Source organism: Diadema setosum, chromosome 11 (assembly GCF_964275005.1).
Source record: "Diadema setosum chromosome 11, eeDiaSeto1, whole genome shotgun sequence".
Classification (NCBI taxonomy): domain Eukaryota; kingdom Metazoa; phylum Echinodermata; class Echinoidea; order Diadematoida; family Diadematidae; genus Diadema; species Diadema setosum.
The window spans coordinates 27,831,811-27,857,324 of NC_092695.1; the positions used below are offsets into that span (position 1 = coordinate 27,831,811).

Below are 25,514 nucleotides of genomic sequence, written 5' to 3' on the forward strand. Positions count from 1 at the left end.
ACTGGTCCCGGGCGTCCGTGGCCTGATCCCTGGGGAAAGGTATTCCCATACCTCTTCTATTGTCTCTTATGACCAGGGATCACTGACTACGAAGTATACTAGTCGTGTACATGTATCTCACCGGACCTCCCGGTTCTTATTTGCCAGAATAAGCCACACCTAGCTCATCATACAGCACGCGCGCGCACACGAGTATACACTTCGTATTCACGATAATGGGTTCTTCCAGCTAGCTTCCGCCAGTGCTTCCAACCATGACAAAGCTTGAGTGGTTTCAGACAGCGCGCCGTAAATCTGCAGTCTCTGATTGGTCCATCCTGGCGATACGTCATCGTTAATCAGCTGCCCAGCGCGAGCGAGCACTCTGCAAGACACGGCCACAGTGCTTTGCGACCCGCGGGAAAATCGTTGTTTTCGCGCTTAGACCAAACCGCAATAAACTACAGCGGAGGCAGGCAGTGTACGAGGACTCAGTTGGTTGGCGAGCGACTTGTCAGGCAAATTTGTCAAGATTTCTTCAAGTCCACAGCTGCACAGTAACTAGTTGCCCAGTCAAAATGCAGAGAACATACGTCAAAAAACGAGGTAACCTGATTATATATGATTTTGCATTGTTCGAGAATGTTTTTAGCCGCCCGACAAATACATCACAAATTGCGAATGCAAAAGGCGTTCATCATGTTGTTCATTTACTATGACTGAGTATGAGTAGGGCCTATATCAATGTGAATGGTACAGCAGTGGGAAGATTTCTCCTTGCCCAAATTCCAAATAACCGAGATCATCTACTGGTGTAAATTAACTATGCTACAGTTGCTTAGTAGTGTACAATTACTATTGCCTTGAACTTCACTTTGCCAATAGTAGGCAAAATGTAATACGAGTGTAAATAAGTGCAGAACACTGCCAGTGTTTCGTAGTGTGTAGGATGTCTAGTGTCTAGCTGTATGAAGGCAAAAGTCAAAGATGTGGGTTAGGGGTCGGGATTGTTACTGCTACTATAGTATAGGGTGTACAAATTTATATGTAGCCGTTGGAGGTCTCCGATCTCCTACCGAGTCCTAGACCTCTAACTATAGAACCCCAGTGTTGATTGTGTGAGTTGTGTAGCCTGGGGTTGCATTTTATGAAGCATTTAACATACCTGGTTAACATACCTGGTTGTGGGCATTAAAGTTATAACTGTTACAGAACTTATTTGCCCCTCTGCTGCTCCATCATCTGGATACGGTAACTAGCAAACTTTTGTTTTCTGTGCTGTGCGGTTTTAGTGAGAACATGGGCATAAGAATTGTTGTTCGGGGTTGTATTTGTCCTTTTTTGACTTCCATGCTTTCTCCAAGTTGGATTTGAAAGAGTTAAGTGATGTACTGTTTACCACATAATCCGGGAGATTATTCCATTCCATGATGATATGCTGTGAGAAGACATTTGACCGTTTTTTAGTTTTGCATCTGTTCTTCGTTACCTTGAACTTGTGCCCTCTAGTCCTGTTGTCAGTTCTCAAGTTAAAAAACTTGCATTTTGTGTGACAAATTTGCTCTCACTACTCAGCCAATCAGATGCAAGGACTTCAGTAGCTTATAAAAAGATATAGGACAAAATGCTTCATCAAATGCCCCCACCCCGGTTCAACACGACAATAATGACGTTTCATTAATTAGATTAGTATTCTACTATAGTAGCAGGCCTACAAATATGCATCACTTGTTTGTAGTAGATTCTCTGTGCATTGAGAGAAGAAGTGTAGGCCTACTGAATCATGAATGTCTTAATTTGCTATTTCATTCAGATGGACGGACTGAGAATGTGATGTTTGACAAAATTACATCACGAATCCAGAAACTATGCTACAAACTGAACCCAGATTTCATCGACCCAGTGAGTATGGATTCTAGCCTGTTGATGTCTGCTTTGAATCGTATAAGATGTACATCCATAGTTCAGACATCAAGATTATAATTGTCTTTTCACACACTTGAAATATTCATAGACTAACTCAATGATTATAGGTAGAAATATGCAGCATTTTTCATGGCACACTCCCCCCCCCCCCCTTCAAAAAAAAAAGAAAAAATATGTCAGTGTAACCAAGTGTGCTGTGATGAATCTTGTTGAATTCAACAAAATATTTGTTCTCGACATCGTGCTGAATGAAGTGAACCATTGACAGGTAGGTACAGCAGAATACTGGGTGTGATCTGGGGGTAATTTATTTTATTTTATATTTATGCAATACGGGTCTACCCCTTTATGTTCTTGCAGTTGATGAAATAATGAAGGCAATAATGACAATTACCAGTAAGTAAAGCATGAGATCTCCTCACTAGGTTCTAATCCTTCTCATGGTTGTTTCCATTTACAAGAGCCCATTTATGAAGCATTTGTAAAGTGACAGAATGCTTCAGTTGATATTCCAGTGGTGCGCTCCTGAGCTGATCCTAGTTCACTTGAAAGACAAGCAAATACAAACACACATACACACACACACACACACATTTGTGATTAACACTCCAGTCTATGTATAGTTTAGAAGCTCATTCATTCTCAATGCAGGAAAGCAAGTTATCTAACCAAACTGTAGACTTACACCTACACATGTCAAACATTCATGTGCATTCTCAAAAATGAAAAAGACTGCACTTGTTTTATGCAGCTCATATACCAGTATACATGTAGAGTGAAATACATCTTGATGAATAGCAATGTCAGCATGATGCAGACTTTGTCTACTCCACCCCACTACACTTATATTCACACACTATTATTCTTCTGTCAATGCACTTGTTCTGCATCAGTGATTACCTAGAATAGGTATTATGCTCATATGCTTATGCTAGAATATTTCCCTCTACTAGTTGCTGTGAATATTTAGGAAAAGAGCCAACTTCATTGGCAAACAATGCCAAAGTATAGAATTTGTTTTGCCAGGCCATTTTGATAATAGCAAGTGTGCGAGTATACTCTTTAGGAGGTTCTACACAGTATAGGAAGAAGAGGAAGCCACAGCAAATTCATAGCTTATTTCAGACTTGAAAAGAATTTCAATTCACTTTACAAATTATAACATAATGCAAAATATGACAAAAATTCCAGTTTACCAAATTCAATATATTACCTTATAATAACTATTTCTTACACAAACATAAAGGGTCAGAGTTACAAACAATATAGGTGCTGTTACAAATATTACAATTCTTTGCAAACCTTTGCAGTTTTCTGAAACATGGCAGAATGCACTCATTCATACTCCTGAGTCCTAGTTATGTCTCAAATTCTTTTTGTCAGATTTTGTAGATGTGAAGTTCTTTCTACCTCCCATCACAATATACACTGTACTTGCATATACATGAAGATATTGATCAAGCATTGTGGTTCTTGTGAGCATAGACATGTAAAGCTCAAGTTTTAGGCGACACTAATTAATGTGCAACATGATACTGCACTGTTCGTAATTTTCAGTCCTTTGAGCTAGATGTTTGCTGGTAGGATAATGTTTACTCACTGTGTACAGTGTAATTGTGAATGATTAAAATTATCAGATAGAGGCTGAAAGCATAAATGCAATGTGGAGAAAGTGAAGGTGTCATCGTGACTCAACATTCCCCACTGGTTTACTTGTATACACAAAATAAGATCAGAAAATTTGCCTTGTATTTGGTTGAAAATGAAGCAAATTTTACCCCTTTGAACAACCTTCATTGCTTACGCAGTAGTTATTGTAGCATAGCACTGATGTGAAGTGAAGGATACAACTTACAAGCTTAGCATTTTAATTTCAATATTGCTTTGAAACAAAAAGAAAAAGTGTGTGTTGCTGTTTACAATCTGTTTGTCAGAAGCTATCACAAAATTTTGGAATGGAGATCTTACTGCCATCTTTTTGATTTTATACTGACACTGTTGAGTGCCAACTCCTTGTCTGCAGCACATGTTCAAGTATTCTTTTGGTGTTCATTACACGCACCAAATGCAGTAATCATCTTTACTGCCACCCTTCATCCTGTTACCACTTAAGATTACAGGTGGGGTCGAGTCCCACACATGCTGATTTGTGTATTCATGTGTGCAACCATTTCAAGTCCCTCCTATGTAGAGATAGCGTGCAAGCGTCTGTTGTTCCAAACTGGTTGATAATCATGCTTTTGAACAACCTCTATGCTTCCAGGCTGTCATCACCATGAAGGTGATCAGCGGGGTCTACCCCGGCGTCACCACCGTCGAACTCGACACTCTGGCCGCAGAGACTGCTGCTACCATGACAACAAAGCACCCTGACTACGCTGTCCTGGCTGCTCGCATCGCAGTTTCCAACCTCCACAAGGAGACCAAGAAACTCTTCAGCGGTAAGATGGGAGGAGAGAAGAGTACATCTGACTTGTAGTTTTCCTGCCTTTCAGTAATATAAGTTTTAACTTTGCTGAAGGTAATTCTGTTTTCCATGACATACAGTGCTTGTTGACCCCAACCTGAGTTTACTCTGACTTGTGCTACACATGCATCTTTTGTCATTACTGTAAACTTTATAGATGAAATTTGAGGTTGCCCCCAGAATGCAGAGTGTATTTTGGCCCATCACAAAACTACCAAGGGTACTATCTACATGAAACATGTATTTTAACATTGTAGAATGTTTGTTGGTCGTGAGTGACACTGTTTTGACATCTTTTATCATAAGACACGTACGTACCAGCTTTTCTTTATCAAGAGACTTATAAATCTCTCTCCTGTCTTTTTCCATTGTAGCCGTCATGAAAGACTTGTACGAATATGTGAACCCCAGGAACGAACTCCACTCCCCTCTCATCAGCAGGGAAACCTTCGACATCATTATGGAAAATGCAGATGTGAGCTATCTAGTTCATTTTGTTGTCTCTCCACATTTCCTTTCTCATCAATTTGTACATCATCATAATAATGATAATAACAGCTGGTTTTATATAGCGCATTTCACACTTGGCAACTATCTCAGTGCGCTTTACAGACTATTATTACCCTGGTCACTAAATACATTATTTCCAACTAGCACCGACAGTGCTCATTCTCCACTCCTTGGGGAGCATTCCAGCCAGTCGCAGCCATTTACAGGTGTGCACATGCTGATCAACCAACATAAGCTTTCTCACCCTACTTGGTACCCATTTATACTCCTGGGTGGAGAGCAGCAATGTGGACAAAGTGCCTTGCTGAAGAGCAAATGTGTCGGGCTTGACATAGGCTCGAACCCACGAACCACACCACGCTCATGTCGTTCACAGATGAGAGCTCTTACCCACTCAGCCATGACACCTCCATCATATGACAAATTATTCAAATTTATGCATAGAAATCAGTGAAACTGTAACTGAATACATAACGTTTGAAGTGAGTATAATATATTTAGCTGTGTAATTTTTACTTATTAATTGCAATATGAAAAACAGTAATCTGTTGCAAATTTATCAGTTGGCTTGGTAACCTTGACAGCTTTGACGTTGTTGCAGCAAAATTCTTGACATGAGTCTAAAGGCTTTCACGGAGCATCATATTCAGTTTGTGAGTTTACGTTTATGTATATTTTTATTTTCTTAGAAGTAAATGGTGATTTTACCAGCTATTTATTTTGTGTCTGTAACAGAGGCTGAACTCCGCTGTGCTATATGACCGGGACTTTGAATACAACTACTTTGGCTTCAAGGTGGGTAACCTTACTCAACTAACTCATTTGATAATACATGCCCTCTGATAGACTGATACCACAGCTTGATAGAGACCAAAGCAACATCAGCTATTTAGAGCTGTGTTCAAAAAAAAAAAAAAAAAAAAATATATAGAATTTAATGCCAACATTTCTTTTGTTGTTTTTTGTTTAATATTTTCTTTGCAAATTCCTTCATTTGGGTTACAAGAATCATAATACGTTTTCAGAAGTTTCATTCAGACGGGATGTAAGCAAAGTGTTGACGTTATTTACTAGGAAGGGTAAAACTTTGCATGATATGTGGATAAAAGGCAAAGTTATCGTGTATTGTATTGAAAATTTGATAACATTGAAATGTTATTGAATTGATTAAAGTAATTTCATAACATGTAGCAGGGAAATGAAAATCATTGATGTTGACTAAATATGTGAATCTTGCAGCATGCAGCAATCACTGTGATGTATACCAGTCCAGTCGGCTGGCCCTATGGTAGGGAAAATCAGACATGTTACTTTAACATTTATGTTAAAATTAAAGTTATTATGAAAATCATTCACTTGGTATGTCGGCCTTTGATTTGGCGTTTTGTCCAATCTTTAGATATCTTTTCTTGCAACCAAAAATCATTTTCAGCAGTTCCCCTCCCCCCCCCCCCCCCCCACTCGTTGCAGTGATTACATTTATTTTTTTGTGTCTTTCACACAGACACTGGAAAGATCCTACCTGCTGAAAATCGACGGCAAAGGTAAGTCCAAACAAAACATTTGTTTACAAAGTCTCTTGTCTTGGTGATCTATCAGGACTATTTTTAAAGACGGTATTGGGCCTTGTAACAGACTGAGAAAGTTAGAAATGATTTAGAAATAATAATGATAATGATAACTAGAGAAGCACTCTGAGAGCGCAGACCTCTGCCAAGCATGCAGCTCATTTCCACCACTGATCTTGTTCTTCCATAGAGATATCAGTGATTTCCACCCATACGTACCTTTAGCATTGTGTGCTGAAAGTCTCCCGATTTCCCAACATAGAAGCCTTTGTTACGTCATAAACCCTCAGCTGCGCTGCGCACCTAGAGCATGCACTTTGTGCGCGTATGAAAACCTAAAAAATGTGCAGCTTGAACTCCCAAGTTCATTGACCCTTTCTGCCAAAATATTGAAAATCCATCACCACCAAAATTTAACCATCTGTTCCTTTTTGTCATTCTCGACCTTTCCTGCAAGTTTCATCCAAATCCATGCACAACTTTTTGAGTTATTTTGCCCACGGACAAACAAACCAACCTACGGTAATGAAAACATAACCTCCTCCCTTGGCAGAGGTAATAATGATAATAATAATAAACTACATTTGTATAGTGCATATTGCAAAAAAAAAAAATAGATTAATGTCTCTATGCACATTGAAGAAAGGAACTAATAGAAATTAGGAAAATAGACATGAGAGAGAGAGAGAGAGAGGAGACAAAACAAGATGAAAAGTGACAGTGCTGCGACAAACATACAGTGTTAAGCCAGTTAAAGAGTTCAGGATCCTGATTATTATGCCATTTGTTGCTCTCCCCAGTTGCTGAGCGCCCCCAGCACATGTTGATGAGGGTAGCTGTCGGTATACATGGTCGCGACATCGAGGCAGCATTGGAGGTAAGGTCAAAGGTCATGCCCTGCTGACATTTCACTTGTGGTTGCAGTGGTTCAGTGGGCTGTACAGTACACTATACTGTAAAAGTGGATATTTTCGCGCTACTAATTTTTCGTGCTCGGCGGGGTAAGAAAGAGTTTCGTGTGTTTTTAATTCCGCGGACCCTACCATGGAATCAAGACATCAACTACTGGAACATATGGCAAGCAAAAATATTCACATGCTTTTATTTTTGTGCTAGTTTCGGGTTGCGCGAAATGCGCAAAAATTTTAACACCGCGAAAAATTCCACTTTTACATTAGTTTTGTAATCTTGTCTTGTCTTCCTCGTTAATAAAAAGAATATCCAGCAGCCACTACAGCATAAACCAGTCATATTGTGTATTGTGATATCCATGTTATGTCATTATTTGCTGATAATCCTTCCAATTTATGCCATTTTTCAGAGATTAAAATCATCAGTTTTGGAACAGAAGGGTATGAACCATATATGTATTGTGCAGTGTATATGTCATGCTAGTTATCAAGTAAACTGAACTGCATTGTTATCCAATTGCAAACAACCCTCTATAGATTAAAGAGGATGGCTAGCAACTGATCAGCGGGAATGCGTTTAATGTTTCCAGGTTAGCATGCCTGTACAGTGACGGGGCATTAAACTGCACATTACTTGAATATGAGACCGTTCTGAAGCCAATAATTTTCACACAACAAAAGATATATAATGTACTTTTAAATGAATCCCACAAGAATTGGAACGATCATCCCCAAGCATTCCCACTGATTCCCACTGATCAGTTACTAGCCATCCCCTTTAAGTCATAATACTCGATAAGCATAGCTCAGAAATTCCAGATGGAGACAGCACTAAACAATTCAACAATGATATTCATTTTTGATTTATGACACATACAGAAAATGTGAATAGAATTACATAGAATAATTGGTTTCACACTTTTCAAGTGTATGGCGTAGATAATGGGAGTATATGTTGGCTCTGTGGTGATGTGAAACTAGGTGCCTCAGAAATGTATAGTTATGGGCACAGGGATCTCGCCAGCGTATATCACCCTTGTCGGTGCCGACAAGCGTGCGGTTTGAAGAAACAATTGCCGACAAGGGTAAAACTTGCCGACAAGGGTAACACCACGCGTGAACTTGCCGACAAGGGTGACTTGCTTGACGAGCTAAGTTCGGACCAATTTCTCGCCTTTTTCAGTCTTTATTATCTGGCTAGAAAAGAATCTAGATGTTGAAAGGAGCAGCAGTTTACAAATACAAGCGCAAAAAGTTATCCACGCAATCACCGCACCGATCACAACAACGCGGCTCAACAGAGCGACGTGCAGTCTGTGCTAGCTGATACACACCACATCACACACTTGCTCACTTACATGCGCTCTGATTTGGGATCCACACACACATGCACAAAGGAGGTTCACCTTCCTAGTTGCACCCAGCCGGCCAGACAGCCGCCTGCATGTAGGGTTGGACCTACTACTAATCGACCGCCTAATGTTTATTTGCTTGATAAGAATATTTAACACTGAAATTCACGTAAAAAACTTGACCTACGTGATTGAGAAAATCCAGCTCTATCAAATGCCGTTGTTCCCTTTTCGATTCGAAGTTTCAGTGCAAAAATATCGCCGACGAACTTGCGTGGCCTCATTTCAGCTCCCCGCGGTAAATCGCGTTTTTAGGATCGACCGCTGATTTTGCATTGACAATGCACGTAAACCGAGTTGTATTGAACACGGTGTTGTACGAAGCTTTTTAGAAGCCGTTTAGAAACTTCCATAGACATTACATTGTGCTGTCATTACGATTCGGTGAAAATATTCATTCGAAATTTTGTCCTTGATTAAAACCATTAATGAACAGTGAATTATCGCGTTTTCCCACGCCATCCTAATCTACATTCAAAGCCAATCCATTTTTATGTGCTTTGCGCGCAGAGAAGTGCGTACTAAGTGTTCAGTGCGCGAATTATACGCGGTCGGTTTCAATAAGGGTGGTCGATATGTAGTAGGGCTACCATACAACAGTACAGTATATTGTGAGAGGGAGAGAGAGGACGGAAAGAGAGGGTCGGAGGCCGAAAGAGGCTGAGGAAGGCAGTGTTCTGACACGTGCTCGCTTGTTGTCACGCTTGTTGTCGGGTTACGCAAAAACAAACGATATGAAATGCATGCCCCCCTCCGCCAAAGGTTGTATTTTTCTCTTCTTTTTTTTTTTTGGCTGCTTTGGTTTGTTTGTTAGTGTGTCTGCCTGTCTGTCTCTCTATTCGCAAAATAAGTCAAAATTTGGGAACAGATTAGGATGAAATTTTCAGGAACAGTTGGTTGGTAAAATGGCGCAAGGAACAGATGATTAAATTTTGATAGTGAGCAGGATTTATAATACCACCGGAATTCACCGCCAGGATCCAGGATTTTTAGACTTTGTTTCGTATATTTGAAAGGATTCGTATCAATTCTTTAGGAAGCTGGCCATCGGCAATGACGCAAAATTACATGCGTTCAAAGCATTGCCGCAGAGAGAAAATTAACTCGATCTTTCGTTAAAAAAAAGAAAAAAGAAAAAAGAACGTATGATGGAGTAAGCAAATGCAAATTGTTATTTTGGTTTTGGTAGTTTCAGTGGTTTTTCGTTTTTGTTTTTGTTTTTTAACTAAAAAACCATGCGTTCCATTTTATTCTTTTCAATTTCCATGGATTTGTACGTCATTCGTGAAGATTCCATTTTCCTTTTCCGGGCCGAAATTTATAGTAATTCTGTCATGATGGTCTTTCAATTTCAACGTACGTAATGCTCCACGTGCTTCTGGCTTGGTTTGTTAAAAGGTGGGTTAGGGGGCCTTCATGGGCAGAAAATAAATGATGATCATTCATCAATGTTCCCAGTTGGTTTACATGCTATGTACACGCTGTTTACGACCACTGAAGCAAGGTGACAGTACGCGCGGCATTCCTCTATCTGACACCTGGCTTTCGTGGAAATTTCGTGGAAATTTCCACAAGCCGTGATATCAAGTTTCCCCACTGCTTGTGGTCGTGTTTTTTTCTTTTTTTTTCATTCTTCATTACAAACAACAATTTGTTAAACTTGAAAAGTGTGGATAATTTGCGTCGAGGATGTGTTTCTTTTCTTTCTTTTTTTTCATTGCAACATCGGTAACATTTTGTTTTGTTCATCGTCCGTGCATGGCAGGGGTTCATGGGAGAACGATAGGAATGACTGGGGAGAAAATAAACTGAAAGAAGGAAGCATCTTTTGAGCGAGCTGTCTTTGTTTTTCTCTACACCAGCATCAATTATCACCACCAAGGTTCATTTTTTTTTCGTTACTCCGACAGATTATGATAAAATGATGCTAGATTTTTTATTCTGAAGGTTCGTTAATCCAAAAATGATTAAGAAAAAATGTCCGTTCATTTCACAACGAAATCAGTTTTGTTATTTCGATCGTTCTGCCAGTGAAATTTCGGAATAAAACGACGGCACAAACAGCGTGTTTTCGTTCTCTAAGGGTCTGTTAATCCGACAGAAATAGTAATGATAAAATAATGAATTGTAGATTCTTTATTCTGAAGGTTCGTTAACCGAAAATCAAATAAAGAAATATGTCCGTAAATTTCAAAACGAAATCAGTGCGTCATTTCGAACGTTTTGCCAGTGAAATTTTGGAATAAAACGACTGCCCAAAAACAGTTGCAGTTTTCTTACTCTGAGGGTTCGTTGCTCCGACAGATTAATGATAAAATAATGCTAGATTCCTTATTCTGAAGGTTCGTTAATCAAAAAATGATAAAGAAAAAATGTCCGTTCATTTCACAACGAAATCAGTTTTGTTATTTCGAACGTTTCTGTCAGTGAAATTTCGGAATAAAACGACGGCACAAAAAGCGTGTTTTCGTACTCTAAGGGTCTGTTATTCCGACAGAAATAGTAATGATAAAATAATAAATAGTAGATTCTTTATTCTGAAGGTTCGTTAACCGAAAATAAAATAAAGAAAGATGTCCGTAAATTTCAAAACGAAATCAGTGCGTCATTTCGAACGTTTTGCCAGTGAAATTTGGAATAAAACAATTACTGCCCAAAAACAGTTGCAGTTTTCATACTCTGAGGGTTCGTTACTCCGACAGATTAATGATAAAATAATGCTAGATTCTTTATTCTGAAGGTTCGTTAATCCAAAAATGGTTAGAAAAAAAAATGTCCGTTCATTTCACAACGAAATCAGTTTTGTTATTTCGAACGTTTATGTCAGTGAAATTCCAGAACAAAACGACGGCCCCAAAACGGTTACAGTTTTCTTTTACTCTGAAGGTTCGTTACTGCGAAAGAATAACGATAAAAATGAATACTTAAGATTCTTTATTCTGAACGATCGTTAATCGGAAAACGATAAAGAAAAAATGAAAACGGTTACTGTTTTCTTACCCTGAGGGTTCGTTACTCCGAAAGAATAATGCCAAAATAATACTCTACATTTTGAATGATCGTTAACAGAAAAATGATAAAGGAGAAAATATTCGTTTATATCCAAACGAAATCAATTTTGTTATTTCGAATGTTCTGCCAGTATTATTTCGGAATACAACGGCCCCAAAACGGTGTTTTCTTATTCTGAAGGTTTGTTATTCCGAAACAGTAACAATGATAGATGATAGATTCCTTTCTGAAGGTTCGTTGATCGGAAAATAGTAAAGAAAAAATGCTTGTTAATCTTCGAACGAAATCAGTTTTATTTTGAACATTCATCTGTAGTACCGACCTTTGGTGTTGTTGTTGTTTTCGATTACAAACCTTTGAAGTACTCAGTAATGAATCGTTTCATTTTATGATTCAACAAACCTTCGGAATAATGACCATCATTACATTTTTGTATGATATCTCTTTGATGTCACGGCCAAACTACCGCAGTATACCCAGAAAGGAAAATGCAACGATGTCCCGAAAGTTCTCGATCGCTTCTCGCGCATCTGCATGCAGTAAGCCTATACCCACGTGGTCGAGCAGACGGCGAGAAAGCAACACGGCGCGCGTTGTTGCGATGCAGAGACGGCTAATTATTGCAACAGTGAAAGAAATCAGAACCTTCACTATCGGCACCTACTTCTCTTTCATTTATTATTTAGGAACTGCCGCCAACAAAAGGTATGGAATTTCTGCATTGTTTCTGTGAGAATAATATTATGCCCCTCACAACGTTCATTACATCTCCGTGAAAATGTCGCATTTAGTGGCATCTTAGCGGCGATTTATCTGTGTTGTATTGAGCATTAGCGAAGGCTTTCGCGCTTCGCGCGCGGGAGGGGGAACCCCCTCCCGTACCCACCCCCAGAACAGCGCGCATATGCCGACAAGCGTGAAGAAATTCCTGGCGAGAACCCTGGGGCATGCATTACCCTAGATTTATGTGTCTCCCAAATAATACCTTATAATTACCATATAATATATGATATGTACACATATGATACAATACCTCATAGTTACATTTCTCGTTGGGACCAAAGAGTGTTTAAACCACAGAGTTTGAAGTGCTGTTTCGATGAACTTAACAGTCTTGATTTAGTCTCAGAATTAATAAACTTCCTATTAAATAGCAATGAATTAAATCTCATGAAAAAATCTTGTGTTTCCTCATCTGTCAGCAGTTATCCATATGTAATGTCATGTTAGCTGAATGTTTGGATGATTTAAATGCCTTTCAACTGCTCAACATTTCCAAGTATGTGGTTATCGAATGCTGACATGTTACATTTTACTTCCTTTTTGCTCTGTACAGACATACAACCTTTTGTCAGACAGGTGGTTCACCCACGCCTCACCGACACTCTTCAACGCTGGAACAAACAGGCCTCAGCTGTCGAGGTGAGCTCATACCACTGTCGCCATTTTGGTTACTGCAAAAGTGGAAATTTTCGCGCATTTCACGTGGCGTGAAGCTAGCACAAAAATGAAGGTGTGAATGTCTTTGCTTGTAGAATGCATTAATTCATGGAGTTGAAAACATGCGAAATTAATTTTACCTGACTGAGCTTGAAGAATTACTCATGCGAAAATTTCCACTTTTGTATTTTTGATATTTGTATATACAGGTAAGTATATTTAGGGCTGGTTGGCTTGTTTGTTTTGTTTATTTTTTGTTTGTTTGTTTTTTGTATTTTTGTTGTGTTTTTTTTTTACTTGTTTGCCTTGTTCTTTGCATTCATGGAAGCTTTGCAGATTTGTCATTGAAAAGACTGTCAAGCTGTCAGGTGTCTGATTTTGCAGGAGACTCACTGAAAACTAAAATATCTCCTCATGCTCTGGCAGGAGACTGTCAAAGTCTTGATTTTTGGAATTGTTTTTGCACCTCATTGAGAGTCATGTGACACACAAGCATCTCTCCCTGATATCTTCTTGAAATCCCCTCACTTGCAATGTGTGAAAGAGATCAGAAGTATTTTGCAATGCCCATCATAAGTGAAGTTGAGATTTGGGTGAATGCTGACATTGCTTACCATTGTTTGACAAAGATGTTTGTCCAAGTCAAATACTACTCCTGTTCTTGCCTTGATCCCATTGTGTGCCTTGAGTACTGATTGGCACAGAAAACCTCATAACATTGTACACTCTGTCCAAAGTCCTTGGCAAAGAGTGGGTAAAAGGAGTAAAAATGATTCAAATAGGATGGTGGAATTTTTTTTTTTCTTCTTCTTCTTTTTAGATTCCATCATTGTACCTTAAGATTGAGTATTTGGCTGTGCATGGAAAGTGTGTTGAGGCTAGGTCAATGTCAAATTCCAAAATTTTGCACCATGGGTTGCGACTGCAAGACATTTTTCACAGTGTAAATCACAAAGTTTTACCTTCAATTAAATGGTTATTGACAAGTGTCGATGCAAAGCCTGAAACAGTGTAACACACACGCATGCCTGGCACAATGTGATACATAGACAACATATGAATCAAGTGTTATGTCTGTATTCTTCCAAAGTTGTTCCTTTTTGAGAGAGAGATTCTAAAGATCATTATTGGTCATAAATATTTTATCCTGTCCAGTTGCTTCTTGCTGACAATGAAGGATGACAGTATTGAGGGAATCTACGAAACCTTGAAGAACTGTGCTCTCATCTCCAAGACGGCCGGAGGGATCGGTCTGAACGTTCACTGCATCAGGGCATCGGGTAGCTACATTGCCGGGGTAAGCTCAGGCTGTATCATGGAATGAAATTTGGATTGAATTTAACTAAATTGATTTTTCCATACTCCTGTTCAGTGATTAAGAGAATGAAAGTTATAGGAGCAAAGCTTGAAGAAAGATATTCATGATTATGGCAGGTAATATAAAGAAGGAAAAAAACAACCCGAGAGGAACTCAGAAGATAACCAAAACAAAAAAAAAACCCAAAATGGATGTACAGTGCACTCCCGTTATAATGAATACGGTTATAGCGAAATTTCGTTATAACGAAGTAAATCTTCTGGTCCCAAAATTATCACCATTAAAGTCTATGGTAAAAAATTCGCTTATAACGAACACGGTCATAGCGAAATTTCCGTTATAACGAAGTCTTTTCCGAGCGCCACAGACAAAGAAAAACAAAAGAAATGTGCTCCGTTATAACGAAATGCGAATTGCTTTCGAAAATTTGTAGCGGAACAAGCATTTATAGCTTCTCTGCATGGGTGAACGCTTCACACCACTGTGTGTTCGCTCTTTGTGTCACGCACAGTTTCTGAGGGGAACTTGCGTTTATTATTGTGATACAATTATCCCATTACATTTCACATAGTTTTCCAGTGTATGATAAGTATTCAGCAAACAGAATATATGTGGTTTTCTTGTTTTCGTTATATATTGTATTTGTTCGGTTATAACGAAATTTCGTTATAACGAAAGAAAACTGCCGGTCCCGAGCATTTCGTTATAACGGGAGTGCACTGTATCTCTAGAAAGCAGTATGCTTTACAGTCATGAAATGTATAATGTAATGATAACAAGTTTAATGAACAAATGTCGATACACTGACTATTTCTCAGTTGACCGTATGCAGACAATGCATGCTTGCCACAGGTGTTTGCAAATTAAGAAATGGATATTTAATATTGCATAAGTAGTAATTTCGTAGAGAGGGTAATTTCCAAGAACTGTCTCCCAGAACTCTCAGGAAAATCTTGAATGCAAAGTGTTTAGATACTAAGTAGAATATCAAGATTCACAAGCAAGGGATTATGCAATGAAGTTTGCTTTTCTAGTTTCTTTTGTACTCATTTTGTGGCATGTTACATGGAGAGAAGTTTGGTGTCACCGAAATCTCACAAATGTGATGCTCTTAGCACGATTGCCATTTCAATGAGTTAAACTGCCTGACGTTTTAGAGCACCTTTACATGACTGCAAACTTTTTTCCCCGCAGACAAATGGTAACTCCAACGGCCTGCTCCCTATGCTTCGTGTCTACAACAACACGGCGAGATACGTCGACCAAGGAGGAAACAAGGTAGGGTGCCATTGTAGTGTGATAGTTAAAGCTTTGCCAGACAGGAACTTCTACTACAAAAGAGCAATTTTTTTTTGTGTGATTTTTTTTTATTTTTTATTTCAGACAGTTGCAAATTTAAATGGGCTTTCTTTTTCCAACCTAACTTTAGGGGTGCTTGTAATTATTTCATGCTCTATAATGATGTGCCATATGAAACAATGATTCTGTTAGCCATGGCTCTATTGTAACAACAATGTGATCAAACTTCTTCATACATGTAGCACCTCCCTGGTTGAGGTAAAATTATCAGTGTAAAATTGTTTCTTCCATGGCAGTTTAAGCCCACCCTGTATGTAATTTTCAACTATGAAAGTTCCAAGTGTAAAGCTTGCCGACTTAATCACAGTGGTTGACTGTCATTGTCAGAACAGTGATATTGTTTGTGTTGTAAGTACGTTAGTTTTGGTATCAAGGTCATGACCGCTAGCAAAGAGACTCCTGCTTTCAGTGGGACCTCTCCAGCTCTCCCACTTGAGTTTGATTTTCTCCTGCTCTAGCTGTGTGTCTCCTTTTTAAAGTGTATTTTCTCCCACTTAAAATGTAACTTTCTCCCGCCCAGCTATATTTTGTAAGTATGATTTTTTTTTTTAAGTCTTAAATAGCACTATAGAGCATATAGACCGATTCGGGTTCGTTGAGGGCAGCAGACAATTTGTGGAACTGGGCGCAGCCATGAGCTCATTTTGAGGTGTCTTAGCCGACCCCCCTCCTCTCCCCCACCCCACGGGCAACATGTTTATCGCGCACTTGTAACAAAGGTTCGCGCACTAAGCAAGCATTCGCGCACTCGGTACGAGACGCCCATTGGCTAAAACAACCATGCATCAGTTTTTCATTCCGCGCGCGGAAGGGGGTGGGGGAGAGGGGGGGGGGGGTCGGCTGAGACACCGCAGTAATGGCGCTGCCCATGCCAAAAGTACACATAGCGCGTCACAGAATCGGTCTATATAACCCTAGAGTTTACAGGGCCAGCATAAGGGCCCTGTATCTTGGCTGCAGTGGACTTCGCGCTCATGATGTGGGTGTAGATATTGTGCACATGTTTTATGATCAGAGCTCCAGTTTGTTAAGGATTAATACAAGATAATCTCCAGTGTAGAGATGCTTTGGGTGGGAGACTGTGCGCTAGCATAAAAATATAGCACTGAAACCAACAAATGATGCAAGCTCAAGTATTTGTTCCTCATTATGCACTCTTTCCTTCTTCCCTTACTTTTCCCTGCAGCGACCTGGCGCCTTTGCAATCTACCTCGAGCCGTGGCACGCTGACATCTTCGACTTCCTGGACTGCAAGAAGAACCACGGCAAGGAGGAGCAGCGTGCCCGTGACCTGTTCTACGCCCTCTGGGTCCCCGACCTCTTCATGCGCAGGGTGGAGGAGAACGGCGACTGGACCCTCATGTGCCCCCACGAGTGTCCAGGACTCCCTGACGTATGGGGAGAAGAGTTTGAGGCTCTCTACACCAAGTGAGTTCCCGAAATCTGTAATGACCACCTGTGTCTTGCAATGGACAGTTTTCATCATGGCAATGTAGTTGTCAACGTTTCATGTGCTGTTGCTCTTCTGTTTTCAAGTTTTTCTCGTGAACTGTACTTATGCAGAAGGAACTTGGCCTTAACAAACGTGAAAACCCTGTTTAGCTGGTAAATCATTGACATTGTCCATAGCTGTTGCCTGAGGGATTTATAATTGATCATACACCTGTGGTATAAAACATAACCATGAGAGGTCAGGCTCATTTCTTTCTTTGATTCGAAATTGCTTCTGTTTGTCCCCTATCAGCTGCTGTTTGAAGCAAGCTTTGCCACAAAAAGTTAATGCCTCGGCTAGATCATGGTCAATGAGAGTTTTGCTGGTTCCTTTCTCCCACCAGATACGAGAAGGAAGGACGTGGCCGAAAGACCATCAAGGCCCAGAGTCTGTGGTATGCCGTCATAGAGTCCCAAACGGAGACCGGAACCCCGTACATGGTGTACAAGGATCACTGCAACAGGAAAAGCAACCAGCAGAATCTTGGCACCATCAAGTGCAGCAACCTCTGCACCGAGATCGTGGAGTACTCCAGCCCCGATGAGGTGAGGGATATTAACATCTAAACTTTAGTCTTTAGATTTGTCGCAGTACATTTTAACAAGGCATGCTGTGACCCGACAGCATTCATATGCAGAGAATATAGAAGTGAGTCCAAACTCTCACTTGCTTTATCCTGACATGATGATTAGTGAGATAGAAATCACAAGAGTCAGCTTGTAATCATTGCCATTTAAACGTCAATGTGTAAAATGATTTTTGCCAATGGTTCAGCCCTGGAGAGGGAAAATCAATGCTTTTCTCACAGGCAGAAAGACGAAGTTTGAACTAAACCTGCACCTGCTGAATTTGGCCATGAATTTTGATTATCTTGTGGACTTGGCAGATTTCACAAAATATGGTGAATACTTTTTTGATGGCATTTTGAGTGTTAAATTCAAGCTCTGGGACATGACATGCTAGATACAACTTCCACTCTCACCTGCTTCTAAATACCACATGCATACAGACATTTGGTTTCTGGGCAATACCTGGACTGCCAACCGAAGGTTTCATTGTAGGTCTGGATAGTTGTTTTGATGCATATGCAGCATTGCTAAATTGAAATAAGATTTGAAATCATTCCCGCAATATATGTGCAGTGACAGTGTTGAATGATTACAGATGTTTATTTCTTTCCCATACAGGTCGCTGTTTGCAATCTGGCCTCCATCGCTCTGCCGAGGTTCGTCCTCCCGGACCAGAAGTTCGACTTCAAGAAGCTGGAAGAGGTCACCATGGTGATCACTCGCAATCTCAACAAGATCATTGACATCAACTACTACCCCATTCCAGAGGTGAGTAGGCCGATTGCCCTGGCATTGCGTAAAACAAGTGTTATAATCAAAAGATAAAAAGTGACATAGAATATTAACCAGCATGCACACACACTGTAATTACCTTACATATTTGGGCTGTTTGTGTTTTGTATGATAACTGCTAAAGGATATGCTGAAGGGTGTCTTTGTGTTACTTCAGGTTTGATTCAGGATACGAATGAATTTATTCCGTATCCACGTCACTTGTGGAAATGCTTTGCAGAATCCTAAAATAACTGGGTTTCATCATCATTGGGTTCACATTACTTTCTTCAAACACATGTTGATTCATTCTCTTTCCAGAGTGGTCTTTCTGATCCTCCAAGAGACTCTGTAAAAAATTAATGACCTTTTCGTATCTTGGCATGAGAATATGACAGTCTTCCTGATTTTGGAACAATTTTTTGGCCACTTAGAGGCAAATGGCACACAAACTTCTCCCCAAGTGCTCCCTGGAACCTCCTTGAGCTTGGGTGTTGGAATGTTGGAAGCAGTCCTTTCCACCTTCAGCTGGACAACCACTAGCTCTCCATCCCTGTTCAAAAACTTTCATTTTGTTTCAAAATCATTCACGATCATGCGAAGACCATCTGTGCATGTGTGCTTGTTCATCTGCCGACTTTGGTGTCGCAAATTTGGGTGGAAAATTCATGTGCTTGGTGTGACTACTCCATAGTTCTAAGAATAGTTGTTCAAAATTGTTAAAAAGGAACAATATTGTTGCTGTCCTTGGGACTTTCTTGACAATATGGAAAAAGTTTATTATCAAAAATCGCTGACTATTTCCCAGGCAGGTGAGGCAAAGAGCCAGCCCATGTACAGTTGTACGTCAGCTCCAGTGAAGCCGACTGGCAAAGCCAGTGCTGTCTGCCTCAAAGTGGCTCTAAATGGGGGCATCTTGAAGATGAAAGAAAGGAAGCTAACTCTGCAATTTACCTTCGTAGCAGCAAAGCTGAGCAACCTGTTTTTCTTTAATGTTATTCATGATTGCAGGCAAGGCGTAGCAACATGCGACACCGGCCCATCGGTATCGGAGTCCAGGGTCTGGCTGATGCCTTCATCCTGATGAGGTACCCCTTTGAGAGTCCCGAGGCTAAGAAGCTCAACATCCAGATCTTCGAGACCATCTACTATGCCGCCGTCAAGGCTAGCTGCGAGCTTGCGGCCAAGCATGGCCCCTATGAGACCTATCCAGGATGTCCAGCCAGCAAAGGGGTGAGTGATTTGCAAACCAGTGACTCATATACTGCTATAACAAACTGTAGCTAGAGATAACCTGTCTTATAGTTATTTAATGTTGAAGGCAGTTCCATCATCCAAATAACTGAGTGCTTCAATTAACTGATTTAGATATTACTGTGAAGAAAATATGGCATTATTTGAAATCAGAAGTGGCAAGATGCTATCTTACAGTGTACACTCTGCAGGATAGAATGTGCTTACTCTTTATCCATTATAAGAAAAGATATTTTTGAAATGCAAAATGATTCCTCTGAAATATGATGCTACACGAATGATATATTTAACTCTGCCAGTTTTTTAACATAATTATGATTTTTGCCTTCAAAAGTACAGTTATGCTTTTTTGATCTGCAGAGCTTTGCAGCCATTGGGGTATATTCACTTAGTGCTTTAGCGCTTGTTGTTCTGGCTAGGGATACATCAGTAGTCACAAATGCCTATTTAAAACTTTTTTGGTGTCTGTCCAAAACAAACATACAGATCTTGCAGTACGACATGTGGGGAGTGACCCCCACCGACCTCCACGACTGGGCCGCACTCAAGGCTGACATTGCAAAGCACGGCCTGCGCAACAGCCTCCTCCTGGCCCCCATGCCCACCGCCTCCACCGCCCAGATCCTCGGCAACAACGAGTCCATCGAGCCCTACACCAGCAACATCTACACCCGGCGCGTGTTGTCGGGCGAGTTCCAGATCGTCAACCACCACCTGCTGCGAGACCTGACGGACAAGGGCCTCTGGACAGATGAGATGAAGAATCTGCTCATCGCCCACAACGGCTCCATCCAGGTAAGAAGTGGTGGCAGCACAGCACTCTTATTCTTGCTGCATCTTGTCCACCATGCCACGACAATACAATTTCCCAGATGAAGACCAGTTAGAAAAAAAAAAGAAGAAGATATTTTGCTTTAAACTTTAGGAGAGAATTAGTAAGGTGTTTGGTTTTGGGAAGGAGAGCACTTAGTCCACATTGTATTTATTTGTCTAGAGATGTCTGCAAATTAGATGTGGAATGATGACATTTCTACCAAATTGAGACCTGTTTCAGTCACTCACCTAATGTAATAATCAAATACAACTGTACAGGATATTGGAGTTGACAAAGTTTAAAACAGATGTACACAACTTTCTTAATATCCTGAGTTGAAGAATGTATGTGGATATTTGTAAGGCCAGTGAAAGTTATTAACCAGGGATGTACAGAAATCTGCACTGCTAACCATTTTCCCAATTGGTATTGCGTTTACACAAGAAAGATAAATGCCGAAGGTATAGTTTTATGAAAGAGATATTGGGAAAAAGAAGGTTGCAGTTTATGTGGTCAAAATGTTGAACATTGAATCTTCTTTGTTTTGCCAACTGCATCTGGCATGATTTGCAAGGATAGCTTCCTTCATCAAAATGCTCTCATGATCGTTGGCCTCTTGGGTTACTGAGACCTGTAAGTCAAGACACAATGCTACCTTCTTGTATTGTTTATTGTATGCAACAAGTAGAGCATGTATCCTGATCAAAATGCCATGTCATGTTTCCTGATCTGGCACAGCAAATCCCGCAAATCTCCGACGACATCAAGGCTCTGTACAAGACGGTCTGGGAGATCTCGCAGAAGACCGTCATCCAGATGGCCGTCGACCGCGGCGCATTCATCGACCAGAGCCAGTCCCTCAACATCCACATCGCGGAGCCAAACTACGGCAAGCTGACCAGCATGCACTTCTATGCCTGGAAGATGGTGAGTGAAGTCCGGCAATGCGAATTAGATTGTTGTGAATAGAGTACTGTAAAAACACAATATTTTCACGGCGTGAAATTTTTGCAAATTGGAGCTAACAACCTTTTTCGTGGCATGAAATATTCGCGAGTTGCCTGTAACATTCAATACATATAGTGTAGACAAGAACTTTCGCGTGCATTTTGATTTCACGAATCTTGGCTCTCGCGAAATTAAAATGCACTCGTTTTACAGTAATTATTTGGATGGCAAAGTTTGATACCAATGTTGATGTCCACTTGCGTACTGTCCAAAACTGTTTGCGCGAGAGTTGGACATTGCTAAAGTCAAAGCACTCTTGTTGCAATGACATTGACTTTGAAGGTTACTGCAGTCGATTGAAGATTGATTTCTGTCATGAGAGCTCACATTGCCTTTTTTTGAAGCATGAAAAATATTCACAAATTGGCACTGGCATTCAATGTGTATAGTGTAGACAAGAACTTTTGCGTGCATATTAATTTTGCAAATCTTTGCTTTCACAAAATTTGTGAAATTAAAATGCATGTGAACATTTCTGGTTTACAGTAACCTTGTGAATTGCTAACAAATATATTTCATCATTTATAAAGAAAATAACAGATTTTATGGAATTTTATGCACAGGAAAAATGGAAAGGAAGCTCATGTACTGCATCACTGTGTTCTAATTTGTGTTTGATTGATCACAACATTAGAAATTCATAATTAATGATCACAACTTCAAAAAATTGTAACTTTCTTGGATTTGATCAAAATTTACTCAAACTTTCAATGTCCTGTTCCTCTCAGTCTTTTCACACAAGCAAGTTTCAGGGTAGATTTCCCCTTGAAGAAGCCAATTTTGTGCCGTGCTAACCTTTGTTCTACCATTCCTGCTCGTCTTTCCTTCCAGGGCATCAAGACCGGTATGTACTACCTCCGCACCCGACCGGCAGCTGACCCCATCAAATTCACCCTGGACAAGCTTAGCCTCAAGGACAAGGCAGGCAAGGCGGCCTCAGAGGCCAGCAAGAAGGCTGAGAATGAGGCAGCCATGTTGTGTTCCTTAGAGAACAAGGATGCCTGTTTATCATGCGGCTCTTAGAAAGGTTCCCCCCCCCCCCCCCCCGAAAAAAGAAAGAAACAAAAACTTTGTTAAGAAACAAAGGAGGTCATCGACTTCATCAAACGGGTCAAGAATATGAGCACAATGTCCACATTCATGATATCAACTTGTTTGTTTTCTACTGTTTTCAATGTTGATATTTGAAGTACATTCAAATCTGTTTACCCAACTGAACTTGATTTCTCAGAAGAGATGTATTGAACCATTACTTTAGTAATTGTTTTTTTCTTGCTACCTTTGTATGAATTCAAGGCACAGTAGCTTGTAAGCATATTTATTACATGATGTACTGTTAGAAAAGCTACATTACTACTACATTTTAGTACTTTTGATCAAGTGAAGACTATTTCCATTATGTTTTCTTAAGTGTGTGTGTGTGTGTGTGCATTGTGTTCAAATTAAAGATGGCATTTTTTTCAGCAAGTTGTTTTCTTTTCTTTTCAGTTTGAAACCAAAATATGACAAATAACAATCACACTGAATTTCCTTATCTATGGACCAGAAATGTCCTCTAAGAGTGAATCCTGTTTTGAATAATGAATAATTTTTTTTTTCCAGTGTCTGTTGCCCAAATACATCTTTTCTACATTAGCACTATTGCAGAAGTCAATGAAATATATAAAAACCAAATTTTGTATGATAGAATGTAGAATTTGGGTGTACTCATGTGGGTGTCATCCACTTAAAATGTTGTACAGGGTGTACTATATTTTGATTTGATATTTACTGTCCTTGTCTGTCATGAGGCTGGTGTAAATTCCAGAAAACTAACATGCATTGTTTTCTTTATTGCACTGCTGCATCATTACAAGTAAAAAGTAATGTTCATGATATTTGTTTGACACCACAGTAAGACATGGACGCATGAAGCCATGTCGTTTGAAAAGACAAGTCTGCACTAGTTTTTCGGCCATTACCCCTCCCCCATACATCTGTGCCTTTATTCCCCAATTTTGTCCTCCCTTTGTACGAGTGTTGAATTGTATGTATTTCATGTCCAACAGATGGTTTATCTTTCTCCCAAAAAACAGTCACAAAAAAAAAAAATGTGTATATGTGTATAGTCTGTTTAATGTATACTTGTCATATAAAAACAAAACCTAAAAAATGAAGAAAAAAAAGGAGAAAAGCAAAAGTGGAGAAAGTATGCATGTACATGTAAGAGGCATGAGCCCCGGTTTTTAGCTCTCCTTAAAGTGAGCTATTGCGATCGCTCTATGTTTATTTTCCATTTTTGATACCAAACAGGATCAGGAGCTTATCATGAGGATATATGTAGCTCCTGGCCAAAATGGGATCAGATTTGTGGAAATGTACTCGAGAGAAATGTGACATTAAAGAGCTTCCAACTGCATTTTCTTTGAAGTCTCTGGAAATATACAGTGTAGTGTCTTTGACTATATGAGATCTTTGAGATACAAGTTTGCCAAAACAGGTATTATTTGCAAAGTAAATGAACTCAAGGCATTCCATTGGATTAGTTGTACCATACACAGACCTTCCAATCATTCTGAGGAAGTTTGAGGAAAGAATCTGAATTTTGACTACAGTATTACAACCTCTTGTTTTAATAGGAGTTTCCTATTTGTCTTGATAATTTTACTGCACACTCCTACGGGAACTGCTCTTTCTTTCCTACTTTTGAGTCAGATCCATATTTTTCAGTGAGAAAGGTTGGGAGGTCTGCATGCATATATCCTAGTGTAAGAGGAGAGTGCAACTTCATAAGTACATGTACAGTATCTGCAAGCTCTAGAGAAAAAGTGAAAATCATTTCTAAACTGACGGGTGTGTCATAGCCGAGTGGCTTCTCTGACCAAAGTCGGTGAGATAAACTAGCAGCATGTCCTTTATGTGGGCCTAGCTAGCAGCACATGGGTTGCTGCACCTTGCTCCTTTGTCTTTTGGCCAAACATAAAGTGACAATGAAACAAAATGATTGCCACAGATGTTACCATAGATACAGGAAAATACCATCAAGATCTTACCCACCCAGGTGAAGATGGAAATTTGATGGATATAGAGAAAGAGATGACACGGATTTGTCAGAGATGATGTTCTAGGGCTGTGCAGAGCTTTGCAATAAATCGGCTCACTGCCTCTTCAAACTGTTTTGTATGTGCGTCTCTCACTTCTTCGCAGCATTTCGCGATAGGGTGAAAATTAAAGGGTGTCTGTGTGTGTTTAGTGTTTGTGCTTTGATGTGTGTTACACATGGCTGCAAACTGCAGCAGAAATGCACACTTGGGTGCAACAAAGGACACATTAATGCCATTGCACTTCAATGAATTGTATATCAAGTCAAATTGAGTGCAAATTGTAAGTACAACTGTACATTGTACTTTGTAAATACGGTAGATCATTGCTTTGACACATTCATGCTACACGGTCAGAATATAACATGTTTGAAGTCCCCTGCTAAAGTCACATGTTCCATAAAATTTTATTGGCTGATGCATCAAAATTACAACATTCTTTTTTCTTCTTTTTTCTTCTTTTTTCTTCTTTTTTTGACTTCCCGATGTACTGTAGGTCTATACATGTATATTGTACTGGAATATACATACTGTACCATGGTTAAGGGCTAAAATGTATGTACTGTATTTCTGTGCGTGATTGTAGGTATGTTGGTCATCATATCTGTTCTTCTGTCTGTTCGT

General features: G+C 39.8%; 1 protein-coding gene across 1 annotated transcript; it reads left to right on the top strand.

Annotated features, from left to right (window-relative positions):
• Positions 1-466: 466 nt before the first annotated feature.
• On the top strand, positions 467-24,963 carry LOC140234603 (ribonucleoside-diphosphate reductase large subunit-like). Its single transcript, XM_072314631.1, has 17 exons — positions 467-585; positions 1,793-1,881; positions 4,169-4,346; positions 4,747-4,847; positions 5,618-5,677; positions 6,387-6,426; positions 7,251-7,327; positions 13,122-13,207; positions 14,381-14,522; positions 15,738-15,821; positions 17,089-17,330; positions 17,738-17,939; positions 18,582-18,731; positions 19,746-19,967; positions 20,475-20,783; positions 21,541-21,729; positions 22,642-24,963. Exons 1-17 carry the CDS (start codon positions 558-560, stop codon positions 22,831-22,833), a joined length of 2,391 nt encoding a protein of 796 aa, XP_072170732.1. The 5' UTR covers positions 467-557; the 3' UTR covers positions 22,834-24,963.
• Positions 24,964-25,514: the final 551 nt, after the last annotated feature.

Coding starts and splice junctions, on each gene's coding strand:
- LOC140234603 (XM_072314631.1), top strand. CDS start 558: ATGCAGAGAACATACGTCAAAAAACGAG. Junction 14,523..15,737: donor CGGGTAGCTACATTGCCGGG/GTAAGCTCAGGC, acceptor TTTTCCCCGCAG/ACAAATGGTAACTCCAACGG. Junction 18,732..19,745: donor ACTACTACCCCATTCCAGAG/GTGAGTAGGCCG, acceptor TCATGATTGCAG/GCAAGGCGTAGCAACATGCG.